Raw genomic sequence first — 20,749 nt, 5'->3', positions numbered from 1 at the left:
AGGGACCGACCAATCTCTTTGTGCCACACCAATTATAAAAATGGAGTCCTATTTTAGTGTCTTTTTTAATTCTTCTTTTAACAATTTTGGTCCATTATATATAATATATTAATAATCAGATTTATAATTCAAAAGGCATTTTAAATGGTAAATAAATCTTTGATACCTTTTTAATGTATAAATTATATAAGAATTCATTGTATGCTTGTCAGTTCTTATGCCCCCTAACAGTTTTTTTGTGGTGAATTCGTTTACAAAATAGGATGCCTTATTTTTTTTTAATTTTAAATAGAAAAAACCGTATGAGTTGTGGAAAATTATGTATTTACTTGATATATTAGAAAGTTGGAGGAGTCTTCATAATAAAGTAATATATTGAATTGTTTATTTCTTGGATATGTTGGTAATAGTGATGCATATAAATTTTTTGGTACATGAATAGCGACATAATTGAGTGTAATAATGCCGTTTAAATTAAAAAAAACAATTACTAGTATTTTAAAAAAATAAATAAGAGATAATATTTCTTATGTTCCTATTGTTAAAAGTGAAAATACTTTCCATGCTCATTGTTGTTCACAATGATTTTGAAAATGAGAACTAAAGGAGGAGCAAAAGAACAATAAAAGATCATGAATTTTACATTTATTTATAATGGTTCTATATATTTTCTAACATAATTTTTTCTGTTCGTACGCCTCTTATGAAATAAATCATACACACTATAACAAACTATATTATAAAAAATAATAGTTAAGATTTATTAGTTCAACCAAAAAACTAAACTCATTTGTTATAAATAGTTACTCTACTATTTTTAGAAGAAAGTCGTATAATTTTGATGATTCGATTCATAGATATAAACCTAGATTCATTGTTTAGAGTTTACTTAAATATATTAGCTATTATATTTATTATGCATCCAATACTATTATATGATTCTGGCAATAATGCAGCCACATATGATGTAATAATGCATATTATAATATATTTCCTTTATTATCCCCCAAAAATAGAACAATTTTCTTATAAATAATATTTGATTATTTCAACACTTATGCAAAGAAATGTATATATTAAATGCAACTACTCTAAGAAAAAGTAGAGTTAAACACTACTAATGTGTCAAAAACCAATAAGAATGTCATATCTTATTGCAAATAAAGATCTTATGCCCATAGAATAAGCATACAAAAAACTGAATTTACCTATTATCTTCAATTTTTTCTATACAATAATGAAAATGTGATAAATTCATTGCATAAAAAAAAAGGTATAATGTATACTGATGTTTCCTTGGATTTTTCAAAAAATAAATTCCATTTCTATACACATATAGTTGATTAGTAATACATTTTCTATTTAAATCATTACTTTACCAAATCAGCTGGATTTAATTTTTTAGTTTTATCTTAATTAACAACTGCCACGTAGATTTTTATTATAACAAAACCAGTCCTTTCAATGCATAGATATAGATAGAGAGAGAGAAAATTTCACAGACAGAAATCAAAACGCAAAACACTTTCTCTCTCTTCACTGTTCGGAGGCCGCAATCTCTCCTGTCTCCTCCGACCCACCGCCGATTACCGGTAAGAATCCTATTATAATTTTAATAGATTATCAATTTACCGAATAATTCATATTGAAAAACTCAAAATTCAACCAATAACCCAATAATGGAAAAACTGTGAGAAGCAAAGGGTGGAAAGAAATGGAGTGGAAAATTAACAGAAAATAAGATTTTGCAGTGAATTGAAGCTTCCCCTGAAAAATCTTGTAGGTTCTCTCTCTACCTTATTTATATACTTTTCTTCCTTTGAATTGATTTGAGTGTTTCCCTTTTTCTTAAGAACTGTATTGAATTACTCTTCTTTCAGCAAGAACTGAAAATGTATTAAATTTTTTCCCTTATTGCCAAATATAGCTTCACCTAAAGGGTGTAAATGGGGGGAAAATCCATTCTTGGTGAATATTTTGATGTAACAGTCATATGCTTTTAAGGGGCTTTTATGTTTGATGTATGGTAGGTGAATGAAGGGGAAAAAAAACCAGATCTTGCTTTGTTAGCTTCCTTAACTTTTGAGTTTTGAGTATAGAGGGTTGTATTTTGTAAAAGGGGTGTTTCTTGTTGTTGTAAACTAAATTATGTAATTGATACTTTATCCAATAACAGAAGGAAAAAGGAAAACCCCAGATCTTGATTTGGCATTACATTGAATAATCAGATTCAAAGACAAATTTTTAAGTTGGATTTAAAATGTATATATCCCAGGTGAAAGTCTCTGTTGAGAACGATCAGTACCATTTGAGGTCATGGGTCACTCCGAGTGTTGTTCTCAATCCGAGTTCTAGAGCTCTCTGTTTATAGCCAAAATTGCAAAGAGAAGCGAGGTTCCAGTTCTTCAAATCTATGTTCATTTTCGTTTCCTTTTCGATTTGATATTCTGGCGATGTGATTCTGTGATTCATGGAATGGACAATCTGTTTGTTTAGAATGAAGACTTGTTAAAAGGAATAATGATGGTTTGCTAAATAGGTGAATTTGGGATGAAAGATGATTTGTGTGATTAAAGAAGCCTAATTGATTAATGATTTAGAATAAGTTCTGTTTAAATTATGGAACAAGTTTTATTGCAATATTAGCCTATTGAATGAGGTTCAGGTAGGCAAAATTTGAGACACATTTGATTGCTTGTGTGATTTTATTTGCTTTCTAATATCATGTATCCATTTCCCGGAAGAAAACAAATGTGAGAATGGATGCTGTTTATGGACAGAACCCCTAGACACCGGATGAAGCATAGAATAGGCTAGTTTAGGTAGTGTAGGTTTTCTTTATCGAACTTTTTTTATTTTGGATTGTAATAGTTCAGATTTGTTTTAAACTCTTCTATGCACGTAACGTGTATCTTTGTCTTTACTTTGAGAAAATGCAGAGTATAACATTTGGGATAGGTTTGTGACCTGAGAAACTGCTCCGGCCATCAAATCTGATATCGTGAGCTTGTCATTTTGTTTCGGTATTCTTCAATTACACAAATGATTGATTGTTCGGTGATGTTCAGGCAAATGAGGCGCAGTCTTGAGGTTTGGAAGATGGGCACGGTAAATTACCTGGAGGCACTGAAGCTGCAAGAGAAGCTGGCAACTGATAGAAAAGCTCTAAAAATTACTGATACCCTATTATCTCTACAGCATCCACCGACGTATACAGTTGGCAAAAGGGAAACAGTTCATAATCTACTCATTCCTGATTCTGAGCTCAAGTCCATGGGGGCGGAACTTCACTATACGCAAAGAGGAGGTGACATTACATTTCATGGTCCTCAGCAAGCAATCTTATATCCCATTGTTTCGTTGAGAGATATTGGTTTAGGGGCTAGAATGTATGTTGAGAAGCTTGAGCTAACCATGATTGAATTGGCATCTATGTATGGTGTGAAAGCACAGGCTGGACAAAAATGCGAAACTGGTGTTTGGGTTGAGGACAGAAAGATTGGCGCGATTGGAGTTAGAATTTCATCTGGGATCACATCTCATGGATTAGCATTCAACATGGACCCTGATTTAAACTACTTTAAGCATATTGTGCCTTGTGGGATTGTCAATAAAGGTGTTACGTCTTTGAAGAATGAGACAGATGTAGAGCTTCCCGCTGAAGATGTGATACAGGAGCAGTTGATCGCTTGTTTTGTAAGAATATTTGGGTACAACGACGTTGTCTTAAAAGATAAGTCTGTGTTATAATTTGATTAAGCACTAATGTTAACATAGGCTGATACATTATCTGACTAATTTTTTTTGTATAAGTAGACATTCATTCATTTGATCAGATTAGCATTGTCGACGAGTAAGCTATGATATCAAAAGCAAATTTCTTGTGCTGTACTTTGAATTTTTGACATCCTTAGTCCTGTTTACGAGGAACCTGAATTCCTTTGACCCTATGGAGGCACAGGTGAGTCATATTTGTTGAGGACAGGACAAAGCAAAACAAATTCAATCTAACCCCATAAGTAAAGTTTAAGGAGGGTAAGATTAAAAGTTTTTGTGGCGCAGAGAGATTGTTTCCGATTGACTCTGTAACTTTCAAGTTTGAGACCAGCAATATGAACGAGCTCTAAGACCGACTCAATAGGATTGAGGGATTAAATCGAAATACAAGAGAGGGCCCTAATACTTCTATTTTTTCATTATACATACTTTTGTTTGAAATTTATTTTTCTAGCTTTTTTAGATGTGAAATTGTAAGTTACTATTTATAATAGATTTGTTTAATAATTCCTTTTAAATTAATAATCCACTCTCTTAATACATTATTCATCTTAATAAAGATTTAAATCGATCTTTATAGTTTAGCACATTTCAGTCCCACCCTATATGAATGGGAGGCATCATGAATTGACTACAAAAAGCTTCTATCTTTCTCAATGTGGTTAAAAAGGACCAATCTCTTTGTGCCACACCAATTCTAAAAATGGAGTCCTATTTTTTAGTGTTTCTTTTTTCGTTTCTTCTTTTAACTTTTTTGGTCCATTATATATAATAATATTAATAATCAGATTTATAATTCATAAAGCATTTTAAAGGGTAAATTAATCTTTGATATATTTTTAATGTATAAAATCAAAGTTTTAAAAATAAAATTAAAATAAGCATTCATTCTATGCTTATGTTGCTAACATTTTTTTTTGTGGTGAAGTCATTTTATTTAGTCATTTACAAATTATGATGCTTTATTTTTTACAAAAAGTAAATTGAAAAAACCTTATGAGTCAGTGAAAAGATTATATATACTTGAAATATTAGAAAGTTGGAGGAGTTTTCATAAGTACATGATCCTGCAATAAATTTATAATAAAGTAATATATTCAATTGTTTATTTCTCGGATATGTTGATAATAGTGACGCGTATAAATTTCTTGTTATATTAGTAGTGATATGATTGAGCGTAATAATACAGTTGAAATAAAAAAATAATAGATAATATTTTTTTAATAAGATATAATATTTCTTATGTTCCTATTGTCCAGAGTAGGGATGTGCATTCAGTGTTTTGGTTTGGTTTTGCACTATTTATTTTGGATTCTTTCTGATTTTTGATTTTGTAAAAGTGTAATCCAATTCAAAATAAATTGGAAAAATTACTTAACTACACTCCTTTAATTATCTTAATAACCATTTATCCCTACTTATTATAAAAATTTCAAAAATCCCTTATTCCCCCCAATTAAAAAAATATGAAAGATACATAAGGATTTTCCACCCTTTTTTCACCCAATTGGCAAGTTTTACTTTACTAAAACAAAATTCTATTTTCAAGCTACCCACTTCCCCATTAACAGCCCCAATTAAAATTTACCATATTATTTTTTATTCCTTTTTTATTTCCCTACGTTTTAGGTGTATAATTGTCTAATTTGAATTCCCCATTCCACACGTTTGCAGTTTAACAAAATTTGAATTCAAGTACAAATTTGCAGCCATATCTATTTGATATTTTGTAGGAGTCTCCTTCTTTCTAACCAGATTTTCTAAGTTTTTTAAGGGCAAACATTTTAGTCTCCTTCTTTCTCTTCATCGTGTGAGTTTACAAATATTATGGAAGAGTGTAAATCTGGAGATGGTAATTCACAACACCAACTGAAGATGACATTGTTAACATAGATTAGTAATTAGCTGAGACAGGATGAACAAGTTTTTATGTTGTTTTGTGTTGAAGACAATTATCTTTTGTGTTTTTTTAAAAGCTTATTGGTATTACAATAGTTTGTTAGTTATTAATGTTATGTGTTTTCAAGTTATTATTTTAGACACAGTTGTTGCTTTATAACGTTAAGGTACAAAATTTTATTGTTTTAGTTTAAATATTTTTGACAGTTAATTTACAAAATGAAGTATATGACACTTAAGATCTAATGTGTATGATACATTATTGTTTGAGTTTTAAGTATTTTTCACTTTATAAAAATGATGTATATGATACATAAGTTATAATACATACATGTACAAATATTGCAGTTACATATTTAGCAACTTGAATTATACGAATGTATATGATACATCATATACATAAACAAACTAATCACAGATTAATATTACAGTGCAAAGCACCACTAGAATGTAATACATCAAAATTATAGTTCATAAGGCAGTACACACGAAACATGTAGTACACATTTGAACAAGTCAAGTTTTGGGACACTAGAATAACTCATAAGGGAGTATACACGAAAAATATAATATATTTTCAATCACATGAATGTATCTGATACATAATATACATAAATAAACTCATCTTTAATTACTGTTACATTGAAACCCAACACTGTTGAATATAATATATCAAATTTATAACTCATAAGGTTGTATACACGAATCATATAGTAAACAATTGAACAAGTCAATTTTTTTGTACACTTGAATAACTAAAAAGACAATCTACATGTAACATATAACATATTTTCAATAATATGCATGTATATGATACTTCACATACACAAACAAACTCATATAGCATTACTGTTACATTGAAAACGCACCACTGTTGAATCTAGTTATTTATAAAATTTTATCAGTTGTATCAATACAAAGCGGATACATGCCGATTCCAGATGCATTCTTTTTAACTTCGAAATAAAGTTTCACACCCATGTCGTTTTTGATTTTCAATGGACATGAGCTTGCCTCGACAATGTATCGTATTTCAATATCCTTTGTAACAGTGTCGATCTCAAGCTCTGATAAAATCAACGTTTTCAGATTCACAAATGAAATGGAATGGCCAACAACAATACCATGAACTTTGTAACCTTCATAATTAACATCGCTTACCCAAATTCCAGAATGCCGCAGCAAGAATTGAGATATTCATCTTCAAACCTTTTTTTTTTATTTCTTAGTATGCAGATCAACTTTTACAAGAATAATTTTGATTTATGAAGATCATCTGATTTAAAATTTGAATTTACTAATCAGTTACACAAGTTGTATAGCATTAATTACGTGATTTCAGTTACAAATAAAAAAATCATGGTAATTACTCCTAATTAATAGCAGCAGATGCAAAATATGATGTATCAGGACTTATGTATCCCGTGCTATTTGGATGTATCCCGCTTCCTTGAATTTTAAGGGATTTTTAGTAATTTCAATTCTAAAAGGGATAAAAGGTCATTTTGTATTTATAATATGTGGTTCCTATAATTTATACAAATAAATTTTGTTTGGTTTGGTTTTCCTCTATTCGGTTAGGGTTTTCTCGATTTGATTATTCGATTATGTCAATACCTAATAATATAACTAAAGTAACAATATTGAATCCCTTAATGCACTTCCTAACATAAATCACAAGTAAAACTTAAAACACAATACTTATAACTATACCTATTATAGATGTTCAAATATAAAATATAGACGTAATCATCATGAAAGACAATAACAAAAAATGGACAAAAGATGGTCGACTCTAATTTAATTAAAACCTAAATAATATATATATATATATATATATATATATATTTATTTATTTAGTTTTCTCAGTTTTTATTTTTTAAATTCGAAACCACACCAAAAAATCAAATAAAACAATTTAATAATCCAAACTAATCCAAAAAAACAAAAAATCAATCCGAATAAAAATTTAATTTAATTTGATTTTAATTATTCGATTTAATCTGAATAATGCCTAATTGAAAATACTTCGGATGCTCATTGTTGTTCAAAATGATTTTGAAAATGAGAATTTAAGGAGTAAAAGAACAATAAAAAATTATGGATTTTACATGTCTTATTGATATTGATTTTATATATTTCCTTATGCAATTTTTTCTCTCGGTACGCCTATTAGGAAAGAAATCATAAAAGCTAAAACAAGTTATATTCTATAAAATAATATTTAAGATTTGTTGGTTTACCCGAAAGACTAAATTTATTAGTTGTAAATAATTATTTTTTAGAAGGAAGCATATAACTTTGATAGTTCCACTGATAAATATAAACCTAGATTCATTATTAAGAGTTTACCTAGAAATATTAGCTATCATATGTATTATAGAGTCAGTATATTTTTTATTTTTCATTTGATATTCGATTAAATTTAAATTTATATCAAAAAATTTCACAAATAAAATATTTTCTAATAAAATCAAAACCATTATTATCTAATACTCGCAATAGTGCAGACACATCTGAGATAAGGATGCATATTATTATTATTTAAAACAATATTAATTATTCCGACAATTTTGCAAAGAAATCTATTATGTTAAATGCATGACTACGTTGTGTCGAAAACCAATGAGAAAGTCATAAAGTATTGCAAATTAAGATAGTTATGTCCATAAAATAAGCATGCAAAAAAATGAAAATATATTTTTTTTAAAAAATTCACCAACTATCTTCAATTTTTTCTATACAAAAATTAAAATGTGATAAATTCATTGCCGAAAAAAGAAAGTACAATATATACTGATGTTTCCTTCGATTTTTTTCAAAAAAAAATTCCATTTCTATATATATATAGTTGATTCGTAATACGTTTTCTATTTAATATAATATTAAATCATGATTTTATCAAATCAGACCACACACCAATAATTTAATTTCAGTTGGATTTAATTTTTTAGTTTTTATCGTAATTAACAACTGCTACGTGGATTTTTATTTTATTTTTCTCAAGGGTTTGGATAGAAATATATATAAACAAGTTTTTCGATATTATATATATAGAGAAAATTTCACAGACAGAAATCAAAACCCAAAAACACTTTCTCTCTCTTCACTGTTCGGAGGCCGCAATCTCTCTCGTCTCCTCCGACCCACCTGCCGATTACCGGTAAGAACCCTTCTTCTTGCCGGTTGGCTTACTCTACCAATTTCGGCTTTTTAAAACTTTTTTTGATTGACTAATTTGTGAGTAATTGTCTATTTTTTTGCCATGTTTTATTCTTTTTTCTTTTAAATCTTGCTTTATGTGTATATTCACTTCAGAATTGTTACTTGATTGTGATGATATTAATGTTCTTTTGATTCCCTAGATTTAGGGTTAGGTAAATGGGTTGTCTACCGCCGTTAAGATCGCCTTACTTACTGGGTTTTTGTTGAATCGATCAAGATGTTGTCTTTTCTGATTTGGGTGTTGTGGAAGTTTTGGTTCTTGAGGTGAAATTTGGGCAAATTTTGGTGGTTGTTACTTTGATTGTATGGGAATTTTGTTTCGGGTTTAGGACTTGATTTTGTGTGCATAGGTTGGATTTTTTTGTGGGTTTTAGTGTCTTTTTCTAACATGAAATCTTGAATGTGATCTTGTTGGTTATCTTGGGTTTATGTGTTGTGCTTGATGGTGGAATGGAATGGAACATATAACGATGATTACTTTAAAACTGAGAATGTTTAGGCTTTTTGCAGGTGAAGAATTGAAGGGTTTCTTCTGTTTGATTAGATGGGGAAGGGTTCGAAGAATGGTGCGCTCTTCAAAGACAAGGCGAAAAATCGCGTTGATGATCTGCAGGGTATGTTCATGAACCTGCAATCTGCAAGGAAAGAAAGTCGAACTCATGATGCTGGGTTGCTTGAAGAGCAGGTCCACCAGATGCTTCGTGAGTGGAAAGCTGAGCTCAATGAGCCTTCCCCTGCCTCTTCTTTGCAGGCAAGAACCAACCTTTCGTCCCTTTAGGGGTGTGTGTGTCTGTGTGTGTGAAGTGGGTGTAGTTACCTTTACTGTCCACAATGTCCATGTTTTGATATTGGCCAGTACACATCAGTCTTAAATTAATGTGATCAAATTTTGATATTTCTATGTCGACCTGCATGTGTTTTTATCTGAGTGTGTTTGTAATGTTTAATGTTATGTTTGATTGAAGTATCTTGAACAAATGCTTACAAATTTTTGGATATATTACACGTGCAAATTTGAATCACTTGAAGAGTAATTGTGTCGGTCTCCATTATGGTGTAATTGTGTGCAATCATGGGAGCTAGTGTTTTAAGTATATTTCTGTGTTCAAGCCTTTTATAGTTTTAATGCACATGAAGTCGTAGCATTTATCTTATTACATGGTGCGCAGGGAGGAAGCCGTATCTCATCAGACCTCTATAGGCTGCTGCATGGTGAGGAGGAAGATGATGCTACCAGTGCATTAGCTGCTCCTAAGCCTGAGCCTGATGCTCAAAAACAAGATGTTGCTGGTTTCCAGGAGGTAATTATTTTCCTTGAGATTATCTTGTTCATGTGATGGACACTTGACCGTTATTGTTTCTAACAGAATGAACCTTCTCCGAATCCATTTTAGAATACGGTTGGTTGGTTATTCATCTTAGGAGTTTCAATTTTATTGTAGTTCGTGTATTGCTAGACTCTCCATCTTTGTTTTATTTGACCCAGTTTCCATCTTTTATTTTCCCAGCTTAATTAATCATTGGTTGTTGCGATTTTGATAGCTGAGAATGTGAAAGAGAAATATTGCTAATGTTAGCTGATGCTATATGCGTTGGATCCATGTAGGGATGGTATTGTATTATTTTGGGATGCAGTGGTTGATACGAGACACTCAGAGATATGTTATGCTGCTGGTTAGTTAGAAGTAAGGGATGATACCATAGGGTGGGAGGTTGTGCACGTCTAGGTCTTATGTGGGTTGTATGGAGAGAGAAATAGGTGAGCGTTAGATGAAATTGAAATGATGTTGTACATTCGAGAAATAGCCTTTTGTCTTTGATTGCTCTTTTGTGCACCCTTAAATTCCTATTTGTATAGACGACTGGGTGTCACTTGAAGAGAATCATATTCTTTTGTAGAGTCTCTGCCTTTTGGTATGCCTTTTGTATGCGGCGGAGCTTTTACAATGTAAGTAACATTATTTACCTTATCAACAGAAAAGTGATCTCTCGATATGTGATATACCTTTTTTTTTTCTTGTCCTGGTAGACCACAGTGTGGAAGTCCATTGTATTTTTTGATCGTATATTCTTGTAGAGTAGGTGCTTAATTTGGTTTATCTGAAACATGTTAGTTTCCTTGTAAATTGAATCTAATTTTTGTTATATAAATTTTTCTCCACTATTGCCTTAGTTTCTTCGATCTATTGCCCCCTGGAAGCTTGCAGACAAGAGTGTACATGGTTTGGTTTGGATGGGTTTTCCTCTATAAGGAAACTAAACCTATTAAGTCGGGTTTTTAAATGTTATAACCAAACCAAACCAATTAAGCTGGTCTTTCATCTCTTCGGTTCTGGTCCCAGAAGGCGCTTTTGGAAGTATCTCAAAATTTGGAAACTGTGAATGTTATTCAGTTTTCCTCAGTCCCTCATTACACATTAATCAATCAATCAATCAACTGTCGCACCAAATTAGTTAGGGCTAGTTAACATCCTTTGTATCCATTCTGCTATATTCAAAGGATCAGCATAGCTAGACTATTTTCCTGTTGGCCTTAAACCCATCAGGATTTTTTCCTTTAATCCTGGCTGGGACCAGCTGTGCTTTGGAAAGTTCACAGAGGCTGAGTTCTCTCTCTGTTACATTTGTTGAATAAATTTATTCGTACCATTTGCTGGTTGTGTCTAATTCCTTTTTGCCTAAAGGACTCAAGATAGTAGTTGACTAGTGACAGCTTTAAATCTTTAATCTTCTTTTTGATATAGCTGGCTTGGTATTGTGGACTCGTAAATGCTTTCCTCCAAATTGTGTCCTCATAATGTATTGTGTCATGACTGACCATCTTGTTGAAGTTTTACTTCTTGCTTCAATTTGATAATCCGTTTGCCGGCATTTTTTCTTTTTCTAGCCTCATTCTCCAATGAATGTCACTCCTTGTAGAGACTTCTTGACCGTCCTTTTTCAACTAGCTTTTCTTTTGAATTCTTTTTTCTCAAATCAGTTTCACCCATTAATTTTATCAATGAATCCTCACTAGTTAAGTGATGTGTTTTCTGCAGGATTTCAATGCAACCCCGGTGATGCAGGAACAAGGTTACCAGCTGGATGATGAATGCAAAAATACACCTTTAGCCGTCAACAATGCAGGGATTAACAATGAAGGCGTTGCAACACAATTAGATTACCATTCTTTTGATCTGCAGCAAGATTTCGATCAGTTTGGATTTGATGCTTTAAATCTCTGCCTAGAGGAGAATTTGTCTCCTATTCAGATTAGCCCTCCACCCTCTGCTTTCCTGGGACCTAAATGTGCACTTTGGGATTGTCCTCGACCTGCGATGGGGTCAGATTGGTGCCAGAAGTCTCATGACTACTGCAGTGACTATCATGCTGCTCTTGCGCCTAATGAAGGCTATCTTGGAAGACCTCCAGTTGTTCGACCAATGGGTGTTGGCTTAAAGGATAGTTTACTTTTCCAAGCACTAAGTGCTAAAGCACACGGGAAAGATGTTGGGGTTCCAGAATGTAGGGGCGCTGCCACTGCAAAGTCCCCCTGGAATGCACCAGGTTAGTGTGCTAAGACAGTTCTGTATTTCTGATTGCTGAATGTCATGCACCAGATCAGTTTATTCTTGTTTTGTTTTACTTGTAAAATCTGATATCGATTCGTTTGCTTGTGCTTCTGCAGAGCTCTTTGACCTTGAAGTTGTTGAGGGTGAAACAATCAGGGAATGGCTTTTCTTTGATAAGCCTCGAAGAGCATTTGAAAGTGGAAACAGAAAGCAGAGGTCACTGCCTGATTATAACGGGCGGGGTTGGCATGAGTCTAGGAAGCAAGTGATAAATGATTATGGAGGGCTGAAGAGATCCTACTATATGGATCCACAGCCGATGAAAAATCTGGAATGGCATTTGTATGAATATGAGATCAACAAGTATGATGCATGGGCCTTGTACAGATTGGAGCTGAAACTTGTTGATGGGAAGAAGAGTCCAAAAGGGAAAGTAATGAATGAATCAGTTGCTGATTTGCAAAAGCAAATGGGAAGGCTCTCTGCTGATATTCCTTTGGAGAACAAGCGCTCTGTTAAAGGCAGAGGAAAGGCCAACTCAAAGGATGTTGTTACTAACGGGCCTCCTGCTCCAAATCAAACTGTTCCCGCTATTGAAGGGTTTGATTATGTGGCTGGTGCACCTTTCCCTGATTATCTTGTTGATAATATAGGTGGCTACTACATAACGTAGACCGGATTAGCAGTTGGGTGCTTTTAAAATATGTTGCATTTTGTCTGTGTATTATACTCAACCTCCAGTGGTGGCTGGAGTCAAACGGAGGTTCTTGTTTCCTTCTTATAAGGTGGAGGCATCTGTGGAACCCCCCTCCTGTTCCCGTAGGTACATTTGTCAATACATCATTGTCATCTAAAAGTGTTGTTACAGTCTAACCTCGAAGCATTTTTAACTACTTGAAGATGAGGTGGATAATCCCTGTTTACTTGTTCAGTTAACTTTACATATCAGCCAAGTTATGAAAGTGAATGCAGTTAATGGTTTTTGTGTCTGGATTCAGTGACGACAAGGAATGATCATTAAGCTTTACTGATCTGCCTCTGTTTTCACCTGACTTTCATCGTAGTTATGACTTACATAGGAATGACAGTTTCATATGCATGGGTTGAGAGTTCTACCCGGTGTGATAAATTCATGGATTGGTAATATGTTGGATTATTTTTGGTGTGTACAGTATCCATGGATGTAGTAAAGTAAATGAAGTAACGTCTTTTATCGACAGTAAAGACATGATTAACTACAACTTCCGTTATAAAATAAAATTTCGATAGTAGGTTTTATAGTTTCCAAAAAGAGACTAACTTATTTTTACGACGGATTCTGTTTTACCGTTTGTGCCCATTTAGGAAGCAACCGAACCAAGAATTAGAAATAGAATCCAATTAGGGTCTTGCGCTGTCTTGGTAGTAGCAACATGGCTTGAAATAACTAAAAGCTCCTCCTTGTCAATAATTTATGTGCAAAGGCAACACGAGATAAGACAAATAAGGATATCTTTGTGACCATCTGTCAATATTAGATAGTAATTCAATATTACATTTCTATTTTGAAAAAAAAATAAATAATGAATGGTATTTGATAGAACGATACAGTACTACTATGAAGTTCAGTAAATGCTATAACTAAATGGTAGATAAAATAATGATAAATAATACTTCGAAGTCTACTCTCTGATCACTTATGATTTACGAAGATGTTTCTATTCATCAAATCGATTTTATTAGTCACATATAATTGACGTGAAATTCTTCTCTATTTATAACATATCACTTATTTACATGTGCTTTTTGATTTTTTTAGAAAAAAATAATTTCTAGCTTCAGTTAAAACCAAAAAATAAGAAGCTATTGAGTGTGCTTGTTCAACCAAACGTGACGCTACCATCTTCGTTATGACAAATGGTTCATTGGATTTATTGCCCTAATAATTACATTATTTTTTCTTAACCAACTTGTGTATCCATCTTGATATTTGAACCAAGTTTCCTATCGATGATGGTACATAGCACAGGCAAATTGTACACAAGCATTTCATAGCATGAATAAGTTGTTGACTATTAGTAAGCTTTGAATATTAGTTGCCCTGGTTGAAATCTACTAGATCATATGGAGTAAAATTCAATCTCACACGACCTGTAATAGCACATTCAGAATATAATTCACGATAATCTATTTCAAATTATTTGAACATAGAAAGCCTGTCACACATGGAGCTTATTTATCAAACCCAAGAGGCTTTTGCAACTTCAAGTACAACTTTAGTAATGAAACAGAGAAATATCAACAGAACTAACATCAAAGCTAAAGTCGGCTTTAGATCATCTTCAGGCTACTGACTACACAACTAAAGCAGACTCACTAGAACCTAAGAACCATCATCGTCTTCAAGGTTGTTCACACGTTCGCACTCGTCAATCCATTCACTGTATCTGTAAGTTTTCAGAAAAAAGAGTATGAGAGGGATAGGGGTACGAAGGAAGGAAAGCAGGACACAAAGCAATGCTAGGATGAACTTACATGTCAATGGCCTCTGTCAGTGCTGCAGGATAAAAAAGTAACAACTGTTAGCAAAACAATGAAACTATTACTAAGAAGCTATTTTATGAAGCATGTAACGCTCATCTAAAAGATTATGTCGTAAGAGATGGGAGGCACTTTTATCATTTATTTTAGATTTGTAACACGCCTCTATCTACTCCATTTTGCAGGCTAAGGACAGAATAATGTGCTAAAACAAACTTGAAACAATTATATGCAGCTTGTCCTCTTGTCCTTTTGATAACTAAAAAATCCCAACAGCACAGCTCAAAAATTTGTAGGTATTGATGATTAGCAATGGAGCATATCTTATCTTGTATTCTTTATCTTACACAAGGCGTTTAGAGCACATCTTGTACTCTTTTATCTTACAGAAGCACAACATGCAGATAACTAAAATTGAACATAATAATTGATTTGATCATAAAAAACAATGAGGTAGAACATAAAAGGAAAATATCTTTAGTTTCTTTTTCCATCTTTCTAAGTTGGTCCCTCCCATGTTTTATGTTGTCAAACCAATTGAACCATCTTTTTCAAAATGAATCAGATTCAGTGAAACAATAAATAAATTAATAAATGAGAAATCACGAGATATATACCTGTAACAGTGGTGCTGAAGCTCTCTTGACAAATCCTGCAATTTGCCTCCCCAATCAAGTTCTTCATATCACTGGAAAACAGGTAAGTGCAAACTTGAGGATTGACAGATTAAATAAATGTCCAACAATAATTAAATGGTAGTACACACTTTAGCTGCGTTACTGAACTTATTTATCTGACCTATAGAGGAAGACACAGCTTATTCCTCAGCTACTTTTGGCTGCAGTAAGGATGAGCTTCATGATTTTGATTTTTGTGTGTGTGTGTTTATAATTATCAAGCACCTTCAACAGGGACTATAGCTCACCCTTATTGGACTTGGGAGTTATTACCCACTTCTACAAGTATACCTCCATAGAATGCACTAATTCCAAGAGGGGTATTTTGATGTGCACAAATCAAACCCCAAGGAAAAGTATTGATATTCTTCTAAAGGAAGTCTAAGTGACAGGATCTAGCAAGGAAAGGGAAGTATATAAAGGTACACGTAGTGGTATCCAATCACAATTACATATCCTTCTATCTTTTACCCACATAAAAAATGTCTAAAATGGTACACATTAAAGAATGGAAAAGCCGATCTAGCTGATGGATATGCAGAAAATAACTCGGGACACAGAAATGCTAATGTAATTAACTTACATGCGACATTCGACACTGGTGCCATGGCTACAGAAAGGACAACTGAAGACAGTGTCAAGTTTGTCCATTCTTTTCTTTGGAGGAGGCTTTGATTTCGACTTCCTCTTTCCCATAGCTCAAGCAACTGTAAAACACAAAATTAGGAACACATATCAGCAACAAGAAGCCAAGGTAAATCATTAATGGGGATTGTGACACTTATAGCTTCTTCTGCACCCTGTTTTAACTGGTTCCATCTCAAATTTGAGTTACTTTACTTCATTGCACCATGATAGGAACAAATCAGATGTAGCAACTATGCCGACCTTACATAGCATTAACTGTTATGCAAAAAAAAGTAAAATATTCAAACCAGAAGAAACGAAGAATTAAGAGACACATTTGCATGTTCATACACAATCTCACTTTCAAGCGCACATACTTCGGTTCCAAAATTAGTTATTGTATCTTATCCCAGGGAATTACTTGTGCCACCTATACGACCTTCTTCCTTTTGTCCACATGTTTCATAAAATAAGGAAAGCTGTAAGCCAGTACTTGTGTTCTTATCTAACTAAAGATTCAGTAACTACCAAGGTGATGACACATCAAACATGTATGGATACGTATTCCTAAGCTATAAATAACCCCTCAAATAATCAATTAGGTATGAACTTCAAAACTGGATACGAGCACTCGCAACATGATGCAACTTATAAGATAACAGAATATACAATCGAACTTTAATCAAAACCTTGCTCCACTGAAAAATAGAGGTACATTGGACCATAAACAGCATGAAACTTCCGAATATTTCCTTGAAACATTCCAAGAGGCAATAAGTGAAATACAATAACGTCAAATCAAGTGCCATTAGATAATCATAAACCATATTTGGGAACACATTCAAGTACGAAAAGTCGACCAAATCTCCAATCAACGGATTCTCTATGAAAACACAAATAACAGAATGCAATTCCGTATTCAACCCAGAATTCATCAATAACTCAAAGCGGTAAAATTTCCCAAAATACAAAACCCTAGAGTTCAACTAAACAATTATTTCTAGCGATTCATATAAAGATTTAGAGAAATTCTCAAAGCAGAATCATGGAATATCAACAATTCTTTCATTTCAGCCATAGCAAGAGATTATATACCTGATGAAGAACAGAGATTGATATCGCTTTTTCGTTATCTGCGAAAACAAGATTGAAATTTTACGAGAAAATTCTATGAAGAGAAAGGAAAAAAAGAGAGAAAAAAATTCTATGAAGAGAAACTCACCGCTACACACTCGGTTGTTTGTCGACTATTGGAAAAAAAAAAAGAGTATTTATATTTATATAGTCCAAAGAATATACTAAAACCTTTAGTATGTACAATTTCGGAAAGACAACTGTTTTTGGATAAGTCTCAAATAACATACTATATATTTTATATAAGAGATTTAGAAAAGGAAAAAAATTAATAGAGATATTAACATTCGAAATTATTATTAAAATAATAAAGGAATTCTGAATATTTTGTGTTTCTTTCGAAACGCAAATAACATATATTTAAGTGGATATAAAGAAAGAAAATAAAAATAACAAATTCAAACATACACATAAACATACAGAAAAAAATAATAATGAATATGTATATAATTTCCTGATTTAAATAATTTATATTAAAATAAATGTAAAAAATGAAATATAATAAAATCACGTAAATAATTATAAAATTAAAATTGTACATAAAAAGAAAATGATAAACATTTATGTAATACAAATATTTATTAAAGTTAGATGGCTAACCTTTTTCCTTTTAGAGCTAGCTTTATACCATGTAATTTCTAATATCGATACGAATTTTTTGCATAATAATTAGAAATACAATATGCATTGTCCTTATATATATTTTTTTTAAATATTTTATCTAGATGTTCATCGTAATAATCATAAAGTAATGTCTTTCTCTATATATAAAAATGAAGAAAGTTTCGAGCTATATGTATGTTCGATTATCATGAATCTTTACCATAATTTTTTTTCTAGGAACAAAAAAGATGTGCTGAAACAATAAATAAATAAATAAATAAATATATATATATATATATAAAACATGTGTCGGGTGATTTTGTTGTTATAAATTAGATGACTTTGTTATCCCAAATAATGCATGAATAACTTTTTTGCATTTCACCTTTAACTAGAGATTTCGATTTTGAGCCCTGAATGGAAATAAATTTATTAGGAGAGCTATCCCAAATTTAACATGTAATATGCAATTCAAATTTAATTAAAACTTCAATATACACTATGAACACTGAGTAGATAACCTAAAAAGAAATTTTATTGAGTTATTTCCTTTAATTGGATGACCATTTAAGGAACTTACTCAATAGATTCATGATTTATGTGACTTACAAAGATTTTCAAACTTAATAACACGAGACACTTCATTTTCTTTGTTAATGATTTTTCAAGAATGACGTGGTTCTATTTTCAAGCCTATCATATTTGTTCACGTTACTTACCTAAATTGATATGACAACTAATTTCAGCAAGATTACGATAATAATCTTATATAATCTCATAATGAGGTAAAAAATAATGGAATATACGTAGATATTATTCGTTTTTTAGTGGGACAAAAAAACTATTTTCAACAAATAAATGAAAAGTTGCTAACACACTCAAAGTTAACCTAGATGAAATAGATTAAGCCCACATCCTCTTGTTTCATAACTTATTGGGAAGGGCGATTCCTAGGCTGATTTGGGCCGTCCAAAATCACGGGTTGATTTGGGCTGCAAATGTGGCCCGTCAGTAAATCATCTCATGCACAGGCCCATTAAATTATTCATGGATCGGACACGGGTCACATAAATTTGGGCCAAGCTTGATTGTAATGAACTTATGATTATTTTGCTTGTGCCAATAGTTCGAACGAGACTTAAATGTATAGGTTAGACGGGGAATTTTATATATATTTTTAATATGTCAATGATTGACAATATAATCATATTCATATCAGAGTATTAATTAGATAAGGATCGTTCCACTGTCTCATACTCTCATTAACTGTGAAATCTTGACATTAAATATTATAATAGTCATACTGATTAACCAATTTTTTTAATGAGAAATAGTACTCGTTTTTTTCCTCGCAAAAGTTTCTTTAAGATAAACTTAATTAAGTGGGAAAAAGAGAACTTGCTTTAGATGCGTTCAACAGGGAGAAAAAGAAATAGAAGATGTTTTTCAACTTTTTTTAATTTTATTGATAAAAGATTTTGAAATATATTTAGTCTAAGAAAATAAATTTATTTTAAAATGAGGAAAAATGACCTTTCTACTTAAGAAAATAAATTTATTTATATTCTCACACCTCCTATCCCAACCTTCCACCTTTAAATTCATAATATCTATCTAAGTTATTTATTAAATATTTATTGAATAATACTACTTTTTACTTATGTGTCAAATACAACGGACTAACAAGAGAGAATTGCTAGAATGATAAGAACCCTAACTTTCTAATACTAAAATAGTAAAATTCAAATTATCAAGAATGAAAAAAAAAGGGATAGAGAATCTTAGAAAGGGGTAAAAGCAAAATTAAAATAGAAGTAAAAACAGAAAGGGTGTGGGAAAATATAAAACTTATAATTTTAGCCTTATTTTATTATTACAAAATTAATGAAAGAAAAGGGACTATAGTGTAAGATATTGAATATTGATTGATAACTGAGTTATTATAAAATTCTCAGAATAATAAAAGATATACTTTGGATTGTGTGTGGAAAATGAAAAAACTTGTTTTCAAAACGTTATAACTTTTTAAGTTTAGTAAGTTGAAAAGGAAATTAAATAATGAAATTTGATTTTGATTTTAATTCACAAGGAAATTTGACTTTGTTAATTTCATGCATCAATATTCAAGACACAATTTCAATCTTCTTTTTACTTTGCATAGTTTGACTTTTATTTTAAATAAAAACTACATAATCTTAAAAAAGTAAATAGTCATTATACCACCAATTAATAACTAGTGATTAAATGCTTTTTATAATAAGGTTAAATGATTGGTAATAGTTAATTACTATTTCGTTTCTCATGATGCACACTTTTATGGTCGCTGTCAATCACGTTTCTTAGCATTTAAATTGTGAGAGACAAATAGATAGAATTATAGAAACAAATAAAATTGAATAAAGTTAGGCTGAGCATTCTTAATCTATTGCCAACCACTTCATCGTCAGAATTTTATGGCAAAACATAATAAATTAATTAAAAAAATATTTAATTAATGTTCTTTTGATTTTAGTAAGGCGATCAACTAATACAAGACAACTATTTATTATTACATGTGGTTAACTAATATGAGAAAACTATTTTTAGTAAGGTGATCAACTAATATGTAATGAGAGATGTTTAATTGAATATCAATTTAAGAAGACTATTTTTTTTGTTCGAATTTTAAAGTTAAATTAGTACTATCATATATAAAAATATTTTTTTAACTAACTAAAAGAATATATCATATAAATT

At 31.5% G+C, this 20,749-nt stretch overlaps 3 protein-coding genes across 17 annotated transcripts; 2 read left to right on the top strand and 1 right to left on the bottom strand.

Moving 5' to 3' along the window:
• Positions 1-1,469: 1,469 nt before the first annotated feature.
• On the top strand, positions 1,470-3,891 carry LOC101266992 (octanoyltransferase LIP2, mitochondrial). Of its 10 annotated transcripts, none has more exons than XM_010318483.4 (3): positions 1,478-1,779; positions 2,276-2,394; positions 3,069-3,891. In XM_010318483.4, exon 3 carries the CDS (start codon positions 3,073-3,075, stop codon positions 3,748-3,750), a length of 678 nt encoding a protein of 225 aa, XP_010316785.1. In that variant the 5' UTR covers positions 1,478-1,779; positions 2,276-2,394; positions 3,069-3,072; the 3' UTR covers positions 3,751-3,891. The 10 variants fall into 10 exon arrangements, with proteins under 10 accessions (XP_004232934.1, XP_010316783.1, XP_010316785.1 ...); XM_069293643.1 differs by lacking the exon at positions 2,276-2,394 and adding an exon at positions 2,940-3,001 and having other exon boundaries at positions 1,482-1,592; XM_019212299.3 differs by having other exon boundaries at positions 1,484-1,592.
• A 4,814-nt stretch (positions 3,892-8,705) lies between these two features.
• On the top strand, positions 8,706-13,428 carry LOC101266385 (transcription factor VOZ1). Of its 2 annotated transcripts, none has more exons than XM_004232884.5 (5): positions 8,706-8,839; positions 9,412-9,652; positions 10,071-10,202; positions 11,940-12,447; positions 12,569-13,428. In XM_004232884.5, the coding sequence occupies exons 2-5, from the start codon at positions 9,446-9,448 to the stop codon at positions 13,123-13,125; spliced, it is 1,404 nt and encodes a 467-aa protein (XP_004232932.1). In that variant the 5' UTR covers positions 8,706-8,839; positions 9,412-9,445; the 3' UTR covers positions 13,126-13,428. The 2 variants fall into 2 exon arrangements, with proteins under 2 accessions (XP_004232932.1, XP_010316788.1); XM_010318486.4 differs by having other exon boundaries at positions 8,727-8,839; positions 9,401-9,652.
• A 1,167-nt stretch (positions 13,429-14,595) lies between these two features.
• Positions 14,596-17,622, bottom strand: LOC101268159 (transcription elongation factor 1 homolog). 5 transcript variants are annotated; one of them, XM_069293638.1, is made up of 7 exons: positions 17,499-17,622; positions 17,372-17,409; positions 16,628-16,722; positions 16,233-16,356; positions 15,590-15,660; positions 14,967-14,988; positions 14,596-14,878 (listed from the first exon to the last, which is right to left on the bottom strand). In XM_069293638.1, exons 4-7 carry the CDS (start codon positions 16,343-16,345, stop codon positions 14,815-14,817), a joined length of 270 nt encoding a protein of 89 aa, XP_069149739.1. In that variant the 5' UTR covers positions 16,346-16,356; positions 16,628-16,722; positions 17,372-17,409; positions 17,499-17,622; the 3' UTR covers positions 14,596-14,814. The 5 variants fall into 5 exon arrangements, with proteins under 5 accessions (XP_069149739.1, XP_069149740.1, XP_004232940.1 ...); XM_069293639.1 differs by having other exon boundaries at positions 16,233-16,552; positions 16,654-16,722; XM_004232892.4 differs by lacking the exon at positions 16,628-16,722 and having other exon boundaries at positions 16,233-16,552.
• Positions 17,623-20,749: the final 3,127 nt, after the last annotated feature.

The sequence above is a fragment of the Solanum lycopersicum genome, chromosome 2, assembly GCF_036512215.1.
Source record: "Solanum lycopersicum chromosome 2, SLM_r2.1".
NCBI classification, from domain to species: domain Eukaryota; kingdom Viridiplantae; phylum Streptophyta; class Magnoliopsida; order Solanales; family Solanaceae; genus Solanum; species Solanum lycopersicum.
The sequence above is the reverse complement of the archived record's forward strand: the minus strand, read 5'-3'. Positions and strand labels throughout refer to the sequence as shown.

Bases quoted from the DNA above. Each gene is read 5' to 3' on its own strand.
- LOC101266992 (XM_069293641.1), top strand. From the start codon at position 3,043: ATGATTGATTGTTCGGTGATGTTCAGGCAAATGAGGCGCAGTCTTGAG.
- LOC101266385 (XM_004232884.5), top strand. From the start codon at position 9,446: ATGGGGAAGGGTTCGAAGAATGGTGCGCTCTTCAAAGACAAGGCGAAA. The intron at 9,653-10,070 runs GCAAGAACCAAC...CATGGTGCGCAG, and splicing joins CCCCTGCCTCTTCTTTGCAG to GGAGGAAGCCGTATCTCATC. The intron at 10,203-11,939 runs GTAATTATTTTC...TGTTTTCTGCAG, and splicing joins ATGTTGCTGGTTTCCAGGAG to GATTTCAATGCAACCCCGGT.
- LOC101268159 (XM_069293638.1), bottom strand. From the start codon at position 16,345: ATGGGAAAGAGGAAGTCGAAATCAAAGCCTCCTCCAAAGAAAAGAATG. The intron at 15,661-16,232 runs GTAAGTTAATTA...CCTGTTTTCCAG, and splicing joins ACCAGTGTCGAATGTCGCAT to TGATATGAAGAACTTGATTG. The intron at 14,879-14,966 runs GTAAGTTCATCC...GAAAACTTACAG, and splicing joins CTGACAGAGGCCATTGACAT to ATACAGTGAATGGATTGACG.